At 49.6% G+C, this 16784-nt stretch overlaps 8 protein-coding genes across 8 annotated transcripts; 3 read left to right on the top strand and 5 right to left on the bottom strand.

The window, feature by feature from the left end:
- Positions 1 to 290: 290 nt before the first annotated feature.
- On the top strand, positions 291 to 1848 carry Aspvir_003548 (TFIIH/NER complex subunit TFB2; the record flags this gene model as incomplete). Its single annotated transcript, XM_043275129.1, has 3 exons — positions 291 to 414; positions 471 to 558; positions 654 to 1848. 3 exons carry the CDS (start codon positions 291 to 293, stop codon positions 1846 to 1848), a joined length of 1407 nt encoding a protein of 468 aa, XP_043131064.1.
- Positions 1849 to 2327: 479 nt separating this feature from the next.
- On the bottom strand, positions 2328 to 4208 carry Aspvir_003549 (uncharacterized protein; the record flags this gene model as incomplete). Its single annotated transcript, XM_043275130.1, has 1 exon — positions 2328 to 4208. The coding sequence occupies one exon, from the start codon at positions 4206 to 4208 to the stop codon at positions 2328 to 2330; it is 1881 nt and encodes a 626-aa protein (XP_043131065.1).
- A 459-nt stretch (positions 4209 to 4667) lies between these two features.
- Aspvir_003550 (PhzF family phenazine biosynthesis protein) lies at positions 4668 to 5630 on the bottom strand (the record flags this gene model as incomplete). The annotated part of the gene is made up of 1 exon (XM_043275131.1): positions 4668 to 5630. One exon carries the CDS (start codon positions 5628 to 5630, stop codon positions 4668 to 4670), a length of 963 nt encoding a protein of 320 aa, XP_043131066.1.
- A 562-nt stretch (positions 5631 to 6192) lies between these two features.
- Positions 6193 to 9887, bottom strand: tof1 (putative DNA repair protein (Tof1); the record flags this gene model as incomplete). The annotated part of the gene is made up of 4 exons (XM_043275132.1): positions 6193 to 7286; positions 7338 to 9446; positions 9508 to 9745; positions 9801 to 9887. 4 exons carry the CDS (start codon positions 9885 to 9887, stop codon positions 6193 to 6195), a joined length of 3528 nt encoding a protein of 1175 aa, XP_043131067.1.
- A 364-nt stretch (positions 9888 to 10251) lies between these two features.
- Aspvir_003552 (3-hydroxyacyl-CoA dehydrogenase family protein) lies at positions 10252 to 11353 on the top strand (the record flags this gene model as incomplete). Its single annotated transcript, XM_043275133.1, has 3 exons — positions 10252 to 10380; positions 10438 to 10537; positions 10623 to 11353. The coding sequence occupies 3 exons, from the start codon at positions 10252 to 10254 to the stop codon at positions 11351 to 11353; spliced, it is 960 nt and encodes a 319-aa protein (XP_043131068.1).
- A 289-nt stretch (positions 11354 to 11642) lies between these two features.
- Aspvir_003553 (BRcat and Rcat domain-containing protein) lies at positions 11643 to 12288 on the bottom strand (the record flags this gene model as incomplete). Its single annotated transcript, XM_043275134.1, has 2 exons — positions 11643 to 11814; positions 11870 to 12288. The coding sequence occupies 2 exons, from the start codon at positions 12286 to 12288 to the stop codon at positions 11643 to 11645; spliced, it is 591 nt and encodes a 196-aa protein (XP_043131069.1).
- Positions 12289 to 13712: 1424 nt separating this feature from the next.
- Positions 13713 to 15290, bottom strand: arp6 (actin family protein; the record flags this gene model as incomplete). The annotated part of the gene is made up of 4 exons (XM_043275135.1): positions 13713 to 13851; positions 13908 to 13970; positions 14024 to 14732; positions 14795 to 15290. The coding sequence occupies 4 exons, from the start codon at positions 15288 to 15290 to the stop codon at positions 13713 to 13715; spliced, it is 1407 nt and encodes a 468-aa protein (XP_043131070.1).
- Positions 15291 to 15652: 362 nt separating this feature from the next.
- Aspvir_003555 (uncharacterized protein) lies at positions 15653 to 16765 on the top strand (the record flags this gene model as incomplete). Its single annotated transcript, XM_043275136.1, has 1 exon — positions 15653 to 16765. The coding sequence occupies one exon, from the start codon at positions 15653 to 15655 to the stop codon at positions 16763 to 16765; it is 1113 nt and encodes a 370-aa protein (XP_043131071.1).
- Between the last annotated feature and the right edge of the window lie 19 nt (positions 16766 to 16784).

Raw genomic sequence — 16784 nt, forward strand, 5'->3', positions numbered from 1 at the left:
TCGGTGCGAAAAGCGCAATTGAAGATGTGAGGAAGGGGAAATGGTTAGGCAAATGGACTATGAAGCTTTAGGAACCGGCTCTCAGGTATGGAGGAAGCCAAACAGTGAGATCATCGCCGACTGCGCTTTGTGGCCGCTATGGTCACCGGACAATATCTGCTGCAACTTCTCCAATCAGACACAGATTCACGACTACCCAGTTATCCTCACCCTTCATCGTTGAGGTTTCTTAGTGACAGCGCTTGATGATGCTGCAGAGATAACGAACTATTTTCGGTCCTGCAGGCAAGATGGCTGCGGCACCACCCCGTCCTTTCGATTACTTGGAGAGCTTGCCTGGGACTGTCTTTAACAAGCTCTACCAGCAGCCCTCCACTGCTCTCGCCATTTTCAGGCGCATGCTGCCTGACCTGGGTATGTGCCTGCCTCGTCATCGCACAGAGAGCCCCTTTTGGACTGATAGATCATAGCAAAATGTTTTGTGATGGCGCTACTCTACCTTAAGGACCCACTTCCAGCAGCGGATTTGGAGGCATGGGTCAAACCAGACAGCTTGAAGTGAGTATCACCACCTTCTCAAAGTGAACGTATCGGGAAGTATAGTCGCTGACTCCCAAAAGAGAGCGAGATAATGCGCTTTCAATTTTGGGCAGGTTGCACATTATGACCAGCACTACGACGTCGGATAATGTAAAAGCATACACCGTCACCGATCCATTTGCATCCTCCCTTCGCCAGGCTCTCACCGGTGCCGAGCAAACTCAGTCGTTTGGTGTTTTGTCGCAGATATCTGACGAAGAAGCTGTCTCCATTGCGCATCTGGACGAGTATGCTAGACGGCAGTGGGAAGGAGTTCTGGGATACATGGTGGGGACAAGTGGACTCGGTATGCAACGAGACGTCAATTTGAGCAAAGGCGTGAAGGAGCTCTTGCAGGCCGGCCACCTCGTTGAGATCAGGGATCGTCGAGTCGAAATTACTCAGGACGGGTTCGCTTTCGTTCTACAGGACGTCGGCACTCAAGTATGGCATATCCTAGTTCTTTATGTTGAGAGCGCAGCGGCCATCGGTATGGACAGCGTCGAGGTTCTTTCCTTTGTGTTCTTCTTGAGCAGTTTGGAACTGGGGAAATCGTATGAAAAGAAGCAGTTGACATCCAACCAATTGCGCACTCTGACCGACTTGGCCGACTTTGGTATCGTCTATCAGGAAACCCCGGATGTCACTCATTTCTACCCGACGCGCCTCGCAACTACCTTGACCTCTGACTCCAGCGCTCTGAGTAATCCTCTCGCTGGCTCCCTTTCCGGACCTACGGGCACAGCCTCGAGCAAAGCCGGTTCGGGATTCATCATCATCGAAACAAATTACCGACTCTACGCATATACTTCCTCACCGCTCCAGATCTCCCTCATTGCACTTTTCACCACGTTGAAATATCGCTTCCCGAATTTGATCACGGGTAAAATCACCCGCCAGTCCATCCGTCGTGCAGTCGAGATGGGCATTACCGCCGATCAAATCATCTCTTACCTATCGACACACGCACACCCACAAATGCGCAAGCACAATGTGACTAGGTCTACTTCTAATCAAGCCGGAATGCCGGTGTCCGTCCTACCGCCTACCGTCGTGGATCAGATTCGTCTTTGGCAGCTCGAGAGAGATCGCGTCAAAGCGACACATGGCTTTTTGTTCAGGGACTTCAACACTCTGGCCGAATACGAGGCCCCCTGCCGATATGCCGAGGAAATCGGCGTTCTGGTCTGGAAATCCGATCGGAAGCGGATGTTCTTTGTCACTCGACATCACCAGGTCGCTGCTTTCTTGAAGAGCAGGAGGAAGTAACATCCTTGCAGACGGGGAACCGACCTAGTCGATATTTCCCGCGGACTAAAATTGTTTCTTTGATGCAATCTTTGATAAGCATGGGACGGCGTTGGGACGCTCTGCTTTTGAATATGGCGGATATTATAAAGGGTCTGTGGCCTCTGAGGTTGTGGACATGCTTCTCAATCGGGATTATACTAAATTCTACACATCAGGCAGGCTGCTTGCAATGATTTTTTAGAAAACCATGTAAATATCAGACTCCGGTGTCATCCTAAGTACAGCAATTTGCAGTCAACACTTCCAACCAATAACTCCTCTGATCGCCTTTCCCAACAGATAGACATATGTCTAGTGTATCCCGACGCCTTCATGTCCCAAACTCCCCAGTCCAGCACATTGATGTGGCCCAGATACCCATAATCCAATGAAACGCCACATGGTGAATACGCACAAACGATCTTTCATCTGCCATAATCTTTCACAAAATAGCCTCATCACAACATCCAACGATCTCCATGAATCGCAATGTACTCGTCTCTGAACTCTCTCAGACTAGCAGACGCCTCCTCCGTCACGCAAACATTCTCAAGAACCATGAAGGCGCGCTTGACACGATAGTTCGCAAGGTTCGTATCTGCTTGGCCCAAAGGCCGGGAGTAGCTCGACAGCATTCCAAATCCAGTGGCGATATCGGGTTCATTGAAAGAATCTTCGTAGTGGAACGCGTTGGTGAGGGTCATGAAACGGCCAAGCCAATACTGACGGGGCTGTGCTTCGGATACCTGGAAGCCAGCAGGAGTAGTCGTGGTTAGCGTTCTCTGCTTGTTGCGCGGGATTCTGCTGGTGTGATTATCATCGCTGGGCAGTACCATTCTCTGAGTGCAATCTTTGTTTCTGGTCGTTGACACTTTTGCATTTAACTCGGACTGTTGGCTTGAGTAGGAAACACTCTGCTCTTGGTCGTCATCAGACGCTAGCTGCGAAATGACCTCTTCTTCAATCTGAAGAGCCTTCAGGTTGGCGAATCCTCTGCTCACCCGCAGTTTCTTGGGCTGCATATCGCTCCTGCTTCTCGGGATGCGATTCGTTATCTTGTATATGAAGGCGGGCTGGTTGTCGGACAACTGACGGTGAGTGAAGGTCTGCTCTCTTGGTGGAAGAGGTTCGCTGAATCGTACTTTCTTGACATTCAGGCCAGCAGCATTGTTTGGAACAGGGATGGAGCTTCCTCTTGTATTCTTGTTTATTCCTTGCTCCTCTGACGCCTTTCTTCCATCTTGAAAGGCAGGAGCGCATGCCTTTGCAGGAGATCTGAGCTTAGCAGGAACAGGTATAGAACTGCGTGGAGGGGCCAACCGAGCCAATGCAGCATTTGAAGATGGAGAGGAAGTAGTTCGTGTGATCGATGAGCGAAGCTTCGATGATGAGTCCAGGGAAAGCTCAGAGTGCTGCTCGACCATCTCGATTTGCTTGAATTCCTGTTCCAGACATTTTTGACAGACCGAAGCAGTTTCAGCAACCGCTTGGACATTCTCAGCAGGTTCGGCAAGCTCAATAGACACAGCAGGCTGGATAGGTTGAGAAGGTTGGGTAACTTGCACTGCCTGGACAGGTCTACCGATTCGGTAAACCCGAACAGGTTCGGTAGGTCGAACATATCGAACAGTTTGAGCTATTTTGACCAGCCGAGGAGGAGTAGGGATATCGATCTCTTCATCTTCGGTTTCCTTCTTTCCAACATTTGAGATGGACTTGTTTTCGTCCTTGCCCGCGTTCCGTCTGAGATTGGTGTAACGCCTGCTCAGTGATGCGAGGACGCTCCGTTTTCCTTCTTTTTGAAACGCTTCGCGAGAGTAAATATTATTGACTGGAGGCTCAGTAGGGACCGGAATCTTCGAATACTTGTGATCGGACGATGAGGTCAAAGTTGACCCTGTGAAACTGGTGGATCTTGAAGACGTCTGGCTGCTTGGTGGAGAGGAGAATGGACTAGCTTTTGCTGTCAAACGGCGGATCGATATCTTGATCTGTCTGTAAGAGTTCCCATTGCTGGCTGTTGTTTTACTCGAATCTCCAGAGCCAAATGAGGAGGACTTGATAGGTAGAGGCATTGAGACTTGACGTTGAGAATCCCATGCTTCGTGTATCTGAGAGTTGCGACTCTTTCCTCTAAGCGAGGTCAAGACGGAGCTTTCTTGCTTGATAGGAAAGAATGAGCCAAATGAGAAGACGCGTCCAGATCTGCCATTGTCCATTGAACCGCTGTCTCTCTCGCTGCCCAGTGGCTGATAAGTGTGCTTTCCACCGCGAGTCTTGCTTCGAAGGGCTTGAAGGGATCCCAACAGAGAAGCCCTACGGCTTCGCTTCTCTGTCATAGTCGGATTGGACGCAGGCAAGATGAGATGAATGGGGATAGATAAAATGAGTTTAGAATAATATTTGGAGGGTAGATAATACGTTTTGAAGATAGTAATATGTGCTGTGTATTAGAGAGGTGTAGATGGTAAGAATCAGATAAAGAGAAAGAACAGACTGAACAGCTGAACGGTAGTATTTATCTATATTTATCTTGAGGATGGCAGTGTATGGTTACCGGAGATATCCGTTTTTGAGAGAGCAGATGCAGTGAATTGCCTCAAGTCTACATAGTATAAGTCTGATAGTAGTATGCCCTTCACGTGGGCTCATTCTCATTCTCATTCACTAGCTCTCACAGTCGGAAGCTTCAAGCAATATACTCGAAGAACTCGTCGCAGCTCAGACCAACCATGCATTGTCATCTCGTCATATTGCAGCCCAGGAGTGAACACATTCACGTCTAATCAGTGTTTGACTCATTTCGGAGGAAGTAGGATGCTTCCCTCGGATACCTTGACAGCGCCTCCCTGAAGCTCAACAGTGTCGATCTTCTTATCCTGGTTGACCACGACCTCTACCCCAATCTCACTGCGTCTACCCATCTCCACTCCTTGCACAATGTTGTACTTATACTGACCAGGTTTTCCCTCCATCAGAGACAGATAAGCCGCCAGACCGCTGGCTGCACTTCCTGTTGCTGGATCCTCCAGGCTTCCGAGAATCGCCCTAGTCCGGATGGTATTTGCACCAGTCTGCGGATCCTCGACATTGCGGACGTAGAAGTACATCACACAGAGACCTACGTCCCAACCTTCATCTAGATAGCCATAGTCCGGAGTGATAACCTCAGGTATCATCTCCCTAGTAACTTCAGCAAGAGCCTCGAGGGATTTCATCTCGATAAGGACCTGGCTCATTCCTTTGACGATAGAGAAGACAGGGAAATCTGGTATCTTCTGACTCACTAAACCGAAAAAGCGAGGCAGGAAAGGATGTAGTCGGATAAGTTCCATGAGCGGGAATCTGGACTGGTGCAGCCGCGTATTATGTGTGATTCTAGCAGTTACTGCAGGCGACGGCTGTCCCGACTGCAGCGAGATGGGAATATCCCCCGACTTGGTGGTCAGAGTTTTGACGGCATCCTTGTCGCCCTCGTCCTCAGAAAGATATAGAAACCAGGATGCAGCTCCTATGGTAGGATGGCCTGCGAATGGAAGTTCGCTGTCGGGGGTGAATATGTCGATAGTACGTCTCTCCCCCTTATCGGCATGGACAAAGATAGTCTCTGACAAGTTGAACTCGCGCGCGATTGACTGCTTCTGCTGTTGTGTCAGACCCGGCTTGTGTGAGTCCGGAAGGAAGACCACGGCGAGCGGATTGCCAGCATACGGCTGTGACGTGAAGACGTCCAAAGTGATGAATCGGACATGTTCAGTCATGATTGAGTGGCAATTAGTTTGTTTGAAGTTAGATAAAAATCCAAGCTGCTGGAGGGGTCTTGATTTGCGTCTTTGATGATACAAACAGAGTAGGAGAAACGCATTGGGATTTAAGGCCTCTTACCCGCTTGGTCCATGGATCAGTGACTCATCATGGCAACGCTCGTGTTGCGGTCTTGTAAGGCTACTTGTTGCTATCGGAAGATTGATGCTATTGGGCAAATGTTGATCATTTAATTTGAAGCTGCTTATTTCGTTCATGATGGAGCTCTGATTGTTGTCAAAATATTTTACTCATTGTAGAATACCTTCAACCTACGGGAGGACACAGTGGGAGATGGGATATGGTGCTTCGTGGATTGCTGCTGACTACCAGAAAACCTCCATTGGTAGTGGTGATATGCGAACCTCGAGCCTATTCACTCAGTGGATGCAGAGCATCTACATATGGATGCTTTCGTGATTTGGTATATATGCGAAAATATACATTCATTATCATGCCCATCAAGACCCAACCCGAACACCGCATGCAATAATCATTACAACATGATAGGTATACATCTCACTCTGAATCGCTTTCGATGACAAACCCAGCCCGCATTCTTCGCCGAGGCGGTGCGGCGACGGGTGCCGCTTCATCGTCATCTTCATCTACAGTATCAGGTGCAGGGGGCTCGGTCTCCCCATCGTCGTCATCCGCACTCGGGACTTTGTCTCTATTACGATTTCGGCTGAAAGCTAAATCATCATCGAAATCGAGTTCATCTTCTTCGGAGGTAACAGGTGTGTCTTCGACATCGTTAGCACCTTGGAGAGAAGGTGAGCCTAGTCCTGTAGAGTCTGGCGACCGAGCCACCGTACCGGTCATGACAAGATCGTCATTGTCATCGAGCCGTTCAGTCCGTTGCTGACGTCGCTGCCGCTTGCTCTGAGTATCCGCGATCGAGGCAGTGTGCTGGTCGCTTTGCCGCTTGCGCCCACTGCCTTTCTTCCGCGGGTTGTTACTAACGACCCCGTGGAGCAGAGCCTTCCTGATTCTTTCTGCCTGCTCCTTTCGTCTCTGCTCCTCAAGTCGAAAGAATTCCTGGTCTGCTTCTTCATCCGTTTCCTCATCACTGGCGTGAATATACAGATCGCTCTTAATCTTCGCTTGTCGAGCTAAAGCATTTTCCAGGCGTGCTCGACGTCGTTCCTCCAAGACTTGTTCATCGGGTTCTTCTTCTTCTTCTTCTCCGGCTTCCTTGCGTCTCTTTTTCTGCTGTTTCTTCAATTGCTCGAGAGCGTTAGCCCTTGATCGTGGGTTGGGTGGGAATAGCGGCCCATCTGGGACGTTGTCATCACCCTCAGAATCGGAGCCAAAATCTACGTCGGCGGTTTGGTCGTCTCTGTCTCGTCTTGTATTGTTTCCTAATTTTCGCCTTATCAACTGGCTCAAGTCCCGGTCAGAGTTCTCTGTGACAGGCTCAGTCAAACACTGTTCAATGATGGATCTCGTGTGCCGAAGATCTTGAGACGTGAGTGATGAAGGAACGATCCAGGAGGCACCAGGGACATCCTCCATGCCTAGACGCTCGAAGCGAACCAAAGTCATGAGGAGACGTAGTTTGGCGTTGGAGAACATGGCCTTCTGGTATGATTCGTTGTGGGGTTTGACAGCTGTCCCATGTTAGTCACGTACGGCCAGCCAGAAGTAATCAGAAGACGTACGAATCATTGGGTTGGGAGCTTTCTGTCCTTCCGATTGCTGTCCCTGACTTTCCCAGGACTCTCTCTCATCGGCTGCCGAATTTAGGACATCACTGACCCATTTGACCAGGTCAGTGTGCTCATCCTTGACCATGACATGCACAACAATCTTTATTTTCTCGTCGGTTGTCTTGGCTTCTCTCGGGTCAACTTCGAGCTCAGCCGGAGGTCTTTTAGATGCGGATATTGTCTGTTTCTCGTGCCCAAACTCCAGGTAGAAAACAGTCGAGTTGATCTTACTGAACAGGAGCTCTGTGATCAAAGCCGGGCGTTGATCTATTTTCTTGATCATGCGCCGAATAATTTGCCGGACCAGTTCCTCCCATTCCTTGAAGATGGGTTTGTTCGAGTCCAAGGCACCCGGACCTTTGATCATGCGATAGAAGAGGTTGATGATATCAAGGCGGAACAGCAGAACGCTCATCTCTTGCTTGAAAGCTATCCTGTAAAAGTAGCGATGGGCTCGTTTCAATTGGTCCACATTCAGCTCTTTATAGTACTTCGTAAATGCGATAAACGTGTCGACACAGTTCTGGTTGCAGAACTTGGCGGCAAAGCGCTTGAAATCGAATTTGCGCTCCTTTGAAATTCTTTCGGCATCCATCAAGTCTTCATCTTCTGAGGCTTGCTCCTCGTCATCGCCTTCGATATCGGCCTGTTTGGCTTGTTTGGCTTTGCGCTTTGCGCGGCGACGGGATCGGATCTGCATATCTACGTTCTCTTTGGAGTAATGCTCCAACATCTTTAAGAAAACATGAGCAAGCTCTGTGCATGCATCCAGGTAGCCGAATCCTTGGTCTTTGTACCCGCGAATGATGGCGATGATGCGGTCATGGGTAGTCTCTTCATAGAAAATTCGATTCTGGATGTTGTCGGCAATCTCTTGATCTTCTTCAAGCGGTGACTGAGCCATCTCTTGTACAGTCAACAGAATCTGCGTGAAACAGCGCATTTCTGCAGTGAGGTCTTCGACGTCTTTATTGTCATAGCTGTACTGCATTGAGCGGTTCAGAAAGACAAATGTTTCCTGGTTGAGGACACTGGCAACAAGTGCAAAGCTATCGGGTTCCATTTCCTTCAACGACTTGTCAACCAAATGTCGTTTTTCGCGGTGATGTGCTCTCCGCACGCGCTCGGCTTCAAGGAACCAGGCAACGGTATAAAAGAATTGTCGTGTATTGATATCCGTGACTCGATCAGCTTCACGTTCAATGGCTTTTCGAACATGAGTGAAGAGCGGATTGAAGCCAGAATCCAAGAACTCTTCGACGAACATTCGTAGGTTCTTTGCCGCGGTCGAGTTGAGATTGACGGGCGTGTTAAAGTCATTGTTTGCCGTCACCTCGGTTTGTCTTCGACGTATCTGAGGCTTGTTCCACTTTTTGCTCTGATCCATCTTGTGAAGGGTTGTCTGGCTATCTTTGAGCACATCTTGTCCCGACACCGTGGAGACCTTGGCGTCATCGCGTTTCACCCAAATCATTGTCCCAAACCTGCCATGCCGAGTTGGTGCGTTCTTTGCGTATTCCCGCCGCAGAGACGATTCCTTCTGCAAAAGTTCACCGAGCTCGTCTGTGCGCTTTGCCTTTCGTTCGGCGTCGTTCATGAAGAGTTTCTCCACGTTGACTCCCTTGACAATGTGGAATAATATCTCGAGGAGGACCACATCTTGAAGGCTGAAATCATCTCCTACATTGGAGCACATGGTCAGAAGAAGAGCGAAAGCATCTTGATTCTGGAAAGCATTAATGGTCGCCGATCTTGACGTTTCCTCTTCCTCCCCCTCCGCCGCCAGTCGAGGATTCGGCGAAATAACCGCGATATTTCGAAGAAAGTAGAGCATGAGCTTCAAGATGCCTTCATCCCGAGTCGTCCGTTCGGATCGAGGGACTGCCATGCTGGGGAGGCCGATTCGGATGACGGTTCGAAGGAGGCTGTCGCTACCATGACTGAGAATACCACGTTTATAAAGAACCTGGGCTTGTTGCAAATACGGCGTGTGTCGATGATGGTTGACTGTCATTTCACTGTGGACCTCCAATGGCCATGTCAGAGGCACCAATAATTCCACTATTCTTTGTCAGATCCCCGGATCATCGAGCTCGTTTCCGTACCCGTTCAGCTCACTTACGGCACGCCAATGCAATCCTCGACATTTGTTTGCTCCTTTGACCACTAGTCGACCAGAGGGTCAAGATCGGCAACAGGTCGCCGTTGATGAGATTTGCTTCCCCCAGACATCGTGCAACATCCATGCGATTGTTTTTTTCATCGTACAATTTCAACCAACGCTTGATATCTCGTAGACAGGCCAGTGCATCGTCACCCAAGACGTAGCGGTCTGCGTTCTCGCCATTGAAACCTCCGAGCTGCAGATATTAGCACAACTTCTTACTTGTGAAGGAGGGTATCGACTCTACTTACTGCAGTAACGAGGCTATAAACATGAGCGCGGACATCAGGATCTACCACTTGGACACTCTCGCTCAACGGCGCACCTTCTTCATCCATAGTCGTCGGTTCAGTTCCGATCGTCCGCCGACGCTGTTGTCTGGCAGACCGATAGCATCACCATAAACACTGATGGTGATGAAAAGCCAACCTTTAATTCGCGCCCATCGCAGCAGCCAATGACAACGCGTTATCCCACGCGTCTCGCGTTTATTAGAATGACCAGCCTCGGCTTATCGGAGAAGGTATTTACCCGACGGCCGAAGATAGCCGATGACGTCGGATCACATGAGTCGGGTGTACATGGGGAAAGACAAGCCAATGTCCCATAGATCTTCGGCTGTTTTCGTTTCTACTTTTCTTTCGTTGTCTGCGTCAATTTCTTTTTTGGTTCTCTTAGGAGGCAATACCATCGTCTCCCGCCATGTTCTCAGCTTCTGTCCGGGGTGTGGCCCGCGTAGGCTCGTCAATTACCTCTCGTTCCTTCAGCACTTCCACCGCCGCCTATGCTGCCGAGGTTAAGTCCCTGGGTGTGATTGGGGCTGGTCAAATGGTGAGCATGCTTTTATACTGTAATTTTTCGTCAGGTCAAATTCTAAATAGTCTGCAGGGTCTGGGTATTGCTCTTGTTGCTGCTTCAAAGGCCCAGGTTCCTGTTACCCTGATCGACAATTCCCAGGCGTCTTTGGACAAGGGTCTCACATTTGCCGGTATGCTCGATACCGTCCAATTGTCCACTACACTCCTGTAATTTCCAGGGATATTCCAATTAACAATCAACCTGTTCCGCCTCAGACAAGCTCCTTCAGAAAGATGTCTCCAAAGAGCGCCTTACTTGGGAGGCTGCCGACGCCGTTCGTGCGCGCATCACTCCCAGTCTGAACATGGACGACCTTTCGTCCGTGGACTTTGTGATCGAGGCCGTTCCTGAGATCCCGGATCTCAAGACCTCCATCTTCTCGAGGCTCGCTCAAATTGCACCAAAGCATGCCATCCTGGCAACCAACACCTCGTCTATCCCGATCACTAAGATCGCTGCTGCCACCACAGCAGATCCGACAGATCTCCAGGCTCCTTCCCGTGTGGTCTCCACTCATTTCATGAACCCCGTTCCTGTTCAAAAGGGTGTTGAGATCATTGCCGGTTTGCAGACGTCCAAGGAGACCGTGGACACCGCCATTGCCTTTGTGCAGCGCATGGGCAAGGTTGCAGCCGTTTCGGCTGATTCGCCTGGTTTCCTCGCTAACCGTATCCTCATGCCGTACATAAACGAGGCTATTATCTGTCTGGAGACTGGAGTTGGTGCCCGCGAGGACATTGACAGCATCATGAAGAATGGGACAAATGTTCCCATGGGACCTTTGACGCTGGCTGACTTTATTGGTCTTGATACCTGCCTGGCTATTATGAATGTCTTGCATCAGGAAACTGGTGACAGCAAGTATAGACCGTCTGGGCTGCTCAAGAGGATGGTTGATGCTGGTTGGCTGGGTAAGAAGAGCGGAAAGGGCTTTTACGACTACTAACCTGGCGACTCGCTGTGATGTTTGAAGTAACATATAACGTGATATCCCTTGCTGTATGCTACCACTTGGCTATATACCATATCTACCGAAGGATGGAATATCCAGCATTGAAATGTCAAAAGCTGAAACAATTAGTTGCATTTGCTTCTTTATAAATGGTCGTCGAGAGTCATCGTCAGCATGGGAATCTAGCAAAATAATGGTTCATAGTACAACAAAGCATATCGCTTCAAAATCAGTATATTAGCCAGTTTCGTGGACGGACGTCTGTGCACTTCGTCATCGACACCTATTCTTCCAGCTCTCTCTCCGCGAATTCCATGGCAGCCACGATGGCAGCAAGCTCATCTGCATCATGTATTCCCAATCCGTCTCCAAGAGGCGCGCCGTTTTGGCATTTTGCGGTTACGTTTCCTAACGCATTGTGATGGCAGATAATCCATGGTCCACCACATGTATAGCTTGGCTGCGTCAGTATCTCGTATTGCCAGCGACGAGGTGAGGGATAGGACTGACCAAAGATCTGCACTACATCTACAAACTATACGCTGGCAGCCCTCATGAAGCTCAACCATTGCCCCACAGCGAAAACATCTCTGCCAGCCTTGAGTTCTCGCGAGTTCGAGAAATTCAGTCAGTCCAGGGTCGAAGGAACATTTGCCAGGTGCATGAGCCTTGTCCCGACACCCCGGGCAGATGGCAGTGCCACAATACGGGCAGAGCTGTGTTGTTGATCGACTTTTCAACTTCTCAAGCGGTATCCATTTCCCGCATCTCATCGCGGGACAATACCGACGTTCCCTGGCCGGTGTCGCATACTCCCGCGTTTTCAGCTTAAAAAGTGCTTTCTCCTTCTCTGTCAGTTTCGAGAGGACTTGCTTGGACGGAATCACCTGCGAGCAGCACTTCGGCGGAAACAACTGCTCATTTGCCATGGCTGTGAGTGCCAATCGGCTGAAACAATAATCGCAATATTTGTGCTGGCAAGGGAGTATCTCCAAATTCTTAACAGATTTGCTGTTAAAGCAGACCGTGCAACGTCTGTGTTTGCAGTTAGCACGTAAGCTACGCAATAGAGCTACTCAAGTGGAACTTGCTCCTTTTTTCGTGGTAATCTTTGGAAAAGGTGCGCCAGGTTGTCAATAACACCAAATCTTGCGAGGACACAAAGGCTCTTAAGCCCTGCAATATGGGCTTGCAAGTGCGAATCAGATTTTCCGGCCGCTGGACGAACATCGATATCGTGACTGGTTGTTGCACGATGAGCGCCTGCGAATTTTGATTTCTTGTCCGAAGCAGCTCCTAATGGAGCTATCATTTTAGCATCACTAGGAAGCCGTCGCTCCTCTTCAGCTCGGCTCTGAATGAGGCCGGAAATCAAAGATGGTAGAGTGATAGAAGGCATGATTAGCTCGGTTGATTTATATCACGTTTCCAGCTATCCTGAAGACGAGGATAATCGGCTGCTGTCAAAGCTGTCGATCGCGATATGTGCCCATGAACTGCTTCGGCTGATCGTAAAAGGTGGCATGGCAATCTGCCTAGAACAGTGGTTGTCGACTCACTGGTCTTATAGCATGATAGTATGACGATGAAGTCTGTAGTATGGTTCTGATAGATATGTGCCTTTCATCATTTCGTCAGTCGGGGCTGAAAAGGGACGAGAATAATTTGGTATGGCCCCTTCCCATGGCACCTTCAACCGAGGGTATATCGCAAGTGCCTGAACGAAGCCATGGTTCCAGTGTCTCTCAACCTGAACCTGCCACATGCGCGCGGCCTGTTTTTTGGGGGATCATCATTTGACATGGAGGTTTTTCACCCAATGAGTACTTGTTCCGACGCCTGGGAGTGTGTCCTGGCGATGCAATGACTGAAACATGGGGAAAGAGAGTATGAAGTGAACCACGGATACCAGCATCTCCAGTGTCGGGTGTAAGAATCACTGACGTGTAAACCTTGATGCTGCCAGTGCGGCGCACAACAATAATACTAATATCATCGCTTGCTGATGACTCGTACGATAACGGGATTCTTGTCAAAATCTTATGATCTCGACGCAGGATAGGAGCCAGCTGCTGATTCTGCGAACAATCAGCGCCATCAATGGGGTCGCAAACAGAACAAAAGCAAAAGCAGTACGGACCTGCTCACAGACAAATCCCTAGCTACGACACGTGCACATTTCCATTCAGTCTTCAAAGTCTCAGAATCATTCAGTTTATTGTCAAGATCAAGGGTATCATTGAAATGCAGCATTTGAAGAACACCCCAACAACGATCATGCAGAATATACAATAGAACCCCACTATACTCCGGTACCGATTGAGAGGGAAGCCCGCAAGTAGCAAAGCTGTGCTCAGAGAATGCCAGAGAATTTCCGTCCCGCCCATGAAGAGCCATACTCCTGATATTCCTGACGGGTGATGGCGAGTTTCCTCAACTCGTCTCTGTTCGTCGCTAATCGTGACGCTCCAAGCCATGTGGAACGTATGGGGCTGAGGTCAAACTGAATGAGAACGTGTTTCGAGGGAAACTGTCAAGGTGAACTTACTCATGAGGGCGCCGGACTCTGACAACGCATTCTGCCGAAGCTATCTGTCGCAGCTCGCTTTCCCTGAGAATGTGTTAGAACCGAAAATGATGATCATCGTAACAGAGCAGTCTTACAGTCGTTTCAAAAAGCCTGGAATCAAGGTATTCCCTCCAACTACCAGAACATTCGCTAGGAACGACGGATGTAGTCCGGTAGGCAGAACTGAAAGACTCTGGAGAATGATGTCTGGAATACCGGCTTGCTTCATACCAATGTCACTTGGGGTGAACAGTATTTCTGGCACCGTAAAGCGTTCGTTTCCCAAAATCAGCACGTCCTCGGACAGAGCCTCAGCATTGCCGCCAGAAAGAATACTCTTCCTCTTCTTCGCATTCGAAAGAGGATCATGCGGTCGCATGAAGCCCTTCTTGCCTGTGTTAGGGTCAGGTAGCACATAATCAACTGTGATCCCTTCAGCTGCGTCTGTCAAGCCACGTTTTCGGCTGCCCTGCCATGTCTGTTCCAAGTCACCAGCAAAGTCATTGCTTACGAAACAGACAACCTCCTTGACCTCGTTCATGATGTAAGTTTCATCGACCATGTTGTACTGCCTCATGGACACCATCTCTTTCAGGTAATTTGTTAGATGTTTGCCACCAATGTCGAGTCTCCGAATGGCGCGCTGGATGGGTTGCCCTTTGTAAACTGGTGTTACTGTTGTATGAGAGTAGCCGGAGTCGACGACAAGTAAGCATTCCTTCGGTGAGATCGGAGACGAAGGCTCTTGTCCAATAGGGTCTCCGAACAAGGACTGAACTTCATTCCAAGCATTCAGCATCGGTCCTGAGAAAACAGCATCAATAACCAGATGTAAGACAGCAGGGGAAGAAATCCGGCTCGCTCACCTACACATCTCACATAGCCACCAAAGCCCCATTCTTCCATAACAATCTCATCAGCATTCTTTTGTAGGGTCGGCAAAGCGTTCGGTGCCTCGGTGAGCACGAGCGTTGTATCTTCTGGAGATTCAATCCGAAGATCTTTCGACCGCACCGTCTTCTCATCGAAGAATGCGTTTTCCCATATTTCCTTCTGTGCTTCCCAGTTGACAATGTACCCTTTCTCCACTGGACGCCTAAACGCCATCTCGTTCCAGTCGGTAACTTGCGAATTGAGCTGTGCACCAATGTAGATACGATTTCCGCGTGTCTTGGCAATGGCATTCGGGATTGTGCTGCAGGCTGAAAGAGCCTGATCTAAATCTTCGGGAGGTGGAAACTCGGGCGCATACCCAGCTTTCATAGTATATGCGCCATTGTCGATAACGAATGTCTTCTCCGGTAACGACTGGACTTTTGGAGCGGAGTCTCGTGCGGAGGTGCGAGGTTTAGTAGCGCCCATCCTGTCAATGAAACATACGGAAAATATGTTTTTTCAATTTATTGGGTTCTGTTGTCCGACATCATCTGAAAAGTTCTTCTCGATAGACTGGTGCTGTGATATAAAAAGAGTCGCGTAGGTGATTGATAACAACAAAGATCGGAGCTCAGGCCGAAGGAGTTTGTCCGATCCAGACGTCACAATTGAGAAAATGTTTGACATGTGCCAAGGCCCGCGCCAACTGGACAGCTTTGATCGCAGGTGACCCCGCAGAGCCCTAATCAGTAGTTGCCCCGCAATCTCCTACAAATTTCTCCTCCATCCAACGATTACCTGCAATAACAACGCCAAGATCGGTATTCGGATCATCAAAACCCCTCAGAATGGCAAAACAGCTTCGGGTCAGTCTAACGACGACTCTCACTCTCCTGGAGCAACTCCAAGCAGCTCTTTCAGCTCCCGCCGGAGATACCAAGCCCGCCGAACTTTCGGGAAAGGATGCCCTTCCCCTCCTTTCCACGTCAGCTACTGCATTGAAATCCCAGGTCACAAAGCTATCCCTTTTGACGATAACTTCTCCATTCACTCACTCGGCCGTCGGCACCGTTCTCTCAGCATTGAATGGTTCCGTGCTCCCGTCTCTCGTAACGGCGGCTCTCCTTGTCACTCCGACGGATCATACAAAGGCTTTCCACGCGGAGGTACACGCTTTGACGAAGACGACATTGAGGGAATTGACTTCTCTGGTAACCGAGGTTCAAGCTGTCGCCGAAAAGACGGACAAGGCAAAGGATGGCCAAAAGAAAGGAGGTGAACTTTCGCAGGCGGAGAAGGATACTGTGACGGTGGCAACTGGGCGTGTCTGGGATTCGTGCGACACGCTGATCGATGTCGCGGCTAAAGGGGTGGTTGGATTCGTGATACGGCGCGTCGAAGAATGGCGGGATCTGGTGCGTGATGCAGTGGAGGAGATTGAGGAGTGGGATCCCGAAGAGGATGGGGACGAATTCTTCGATGATCTCTTGAGCGATGATGGTGAGAAAGATACTCAAGATGAAGAAGAGGGGGATACCGACGAAAGCAGCGCTGCGCTACATGAGCAGAAGAAATCGACCCTCCGGATTTTAAAGCCTATTGCTCAGATATACCCTGCCATTGTCGCGAATCGGCTGAAGGGCGCTGGCGATGTACCGTGCTCGTCTCCTTCTGGGATTAGCAGATTAGAGCGCTTGATGACGGACTTACAGCACATCCCGGAGCATGTAGATGAAGTCGCTGGAGCCTTGTACGAGGAGGATTTGGATAAATGCACTCAATATCTCGGCAAGGTTAAACGCTGCGCCATGAACGCTGTCGACTCTGTTAAACCGACTTGGGATACGGTGGACGCTGCCGACGGTCAGCAGAAGGAAGATAAGTTCACAATATGGTCGAAAACGTGGACGAATGTTTTGGATGAAGTCAGCAAATCTGTGGGGGCGGACAATCAAGAATGAATGAATACTTGAAACGAGA

This window comes from Aspergillus viridinutans, assembly GCF_018404265.1.
Source record: "Aspergillus viridinutans IFM 47045 DNA, scaffold_15, whole genome shotgun sequence".
In the NCBI taxonomy this organism is placed as follows: domain Eukaryota; kingdom Fungi; phylum Ascomycota; class Eurotiomycetes; order Eurotiales; family Aspergillaceae; genus Aspergillus; species Aspergillus viridinutans.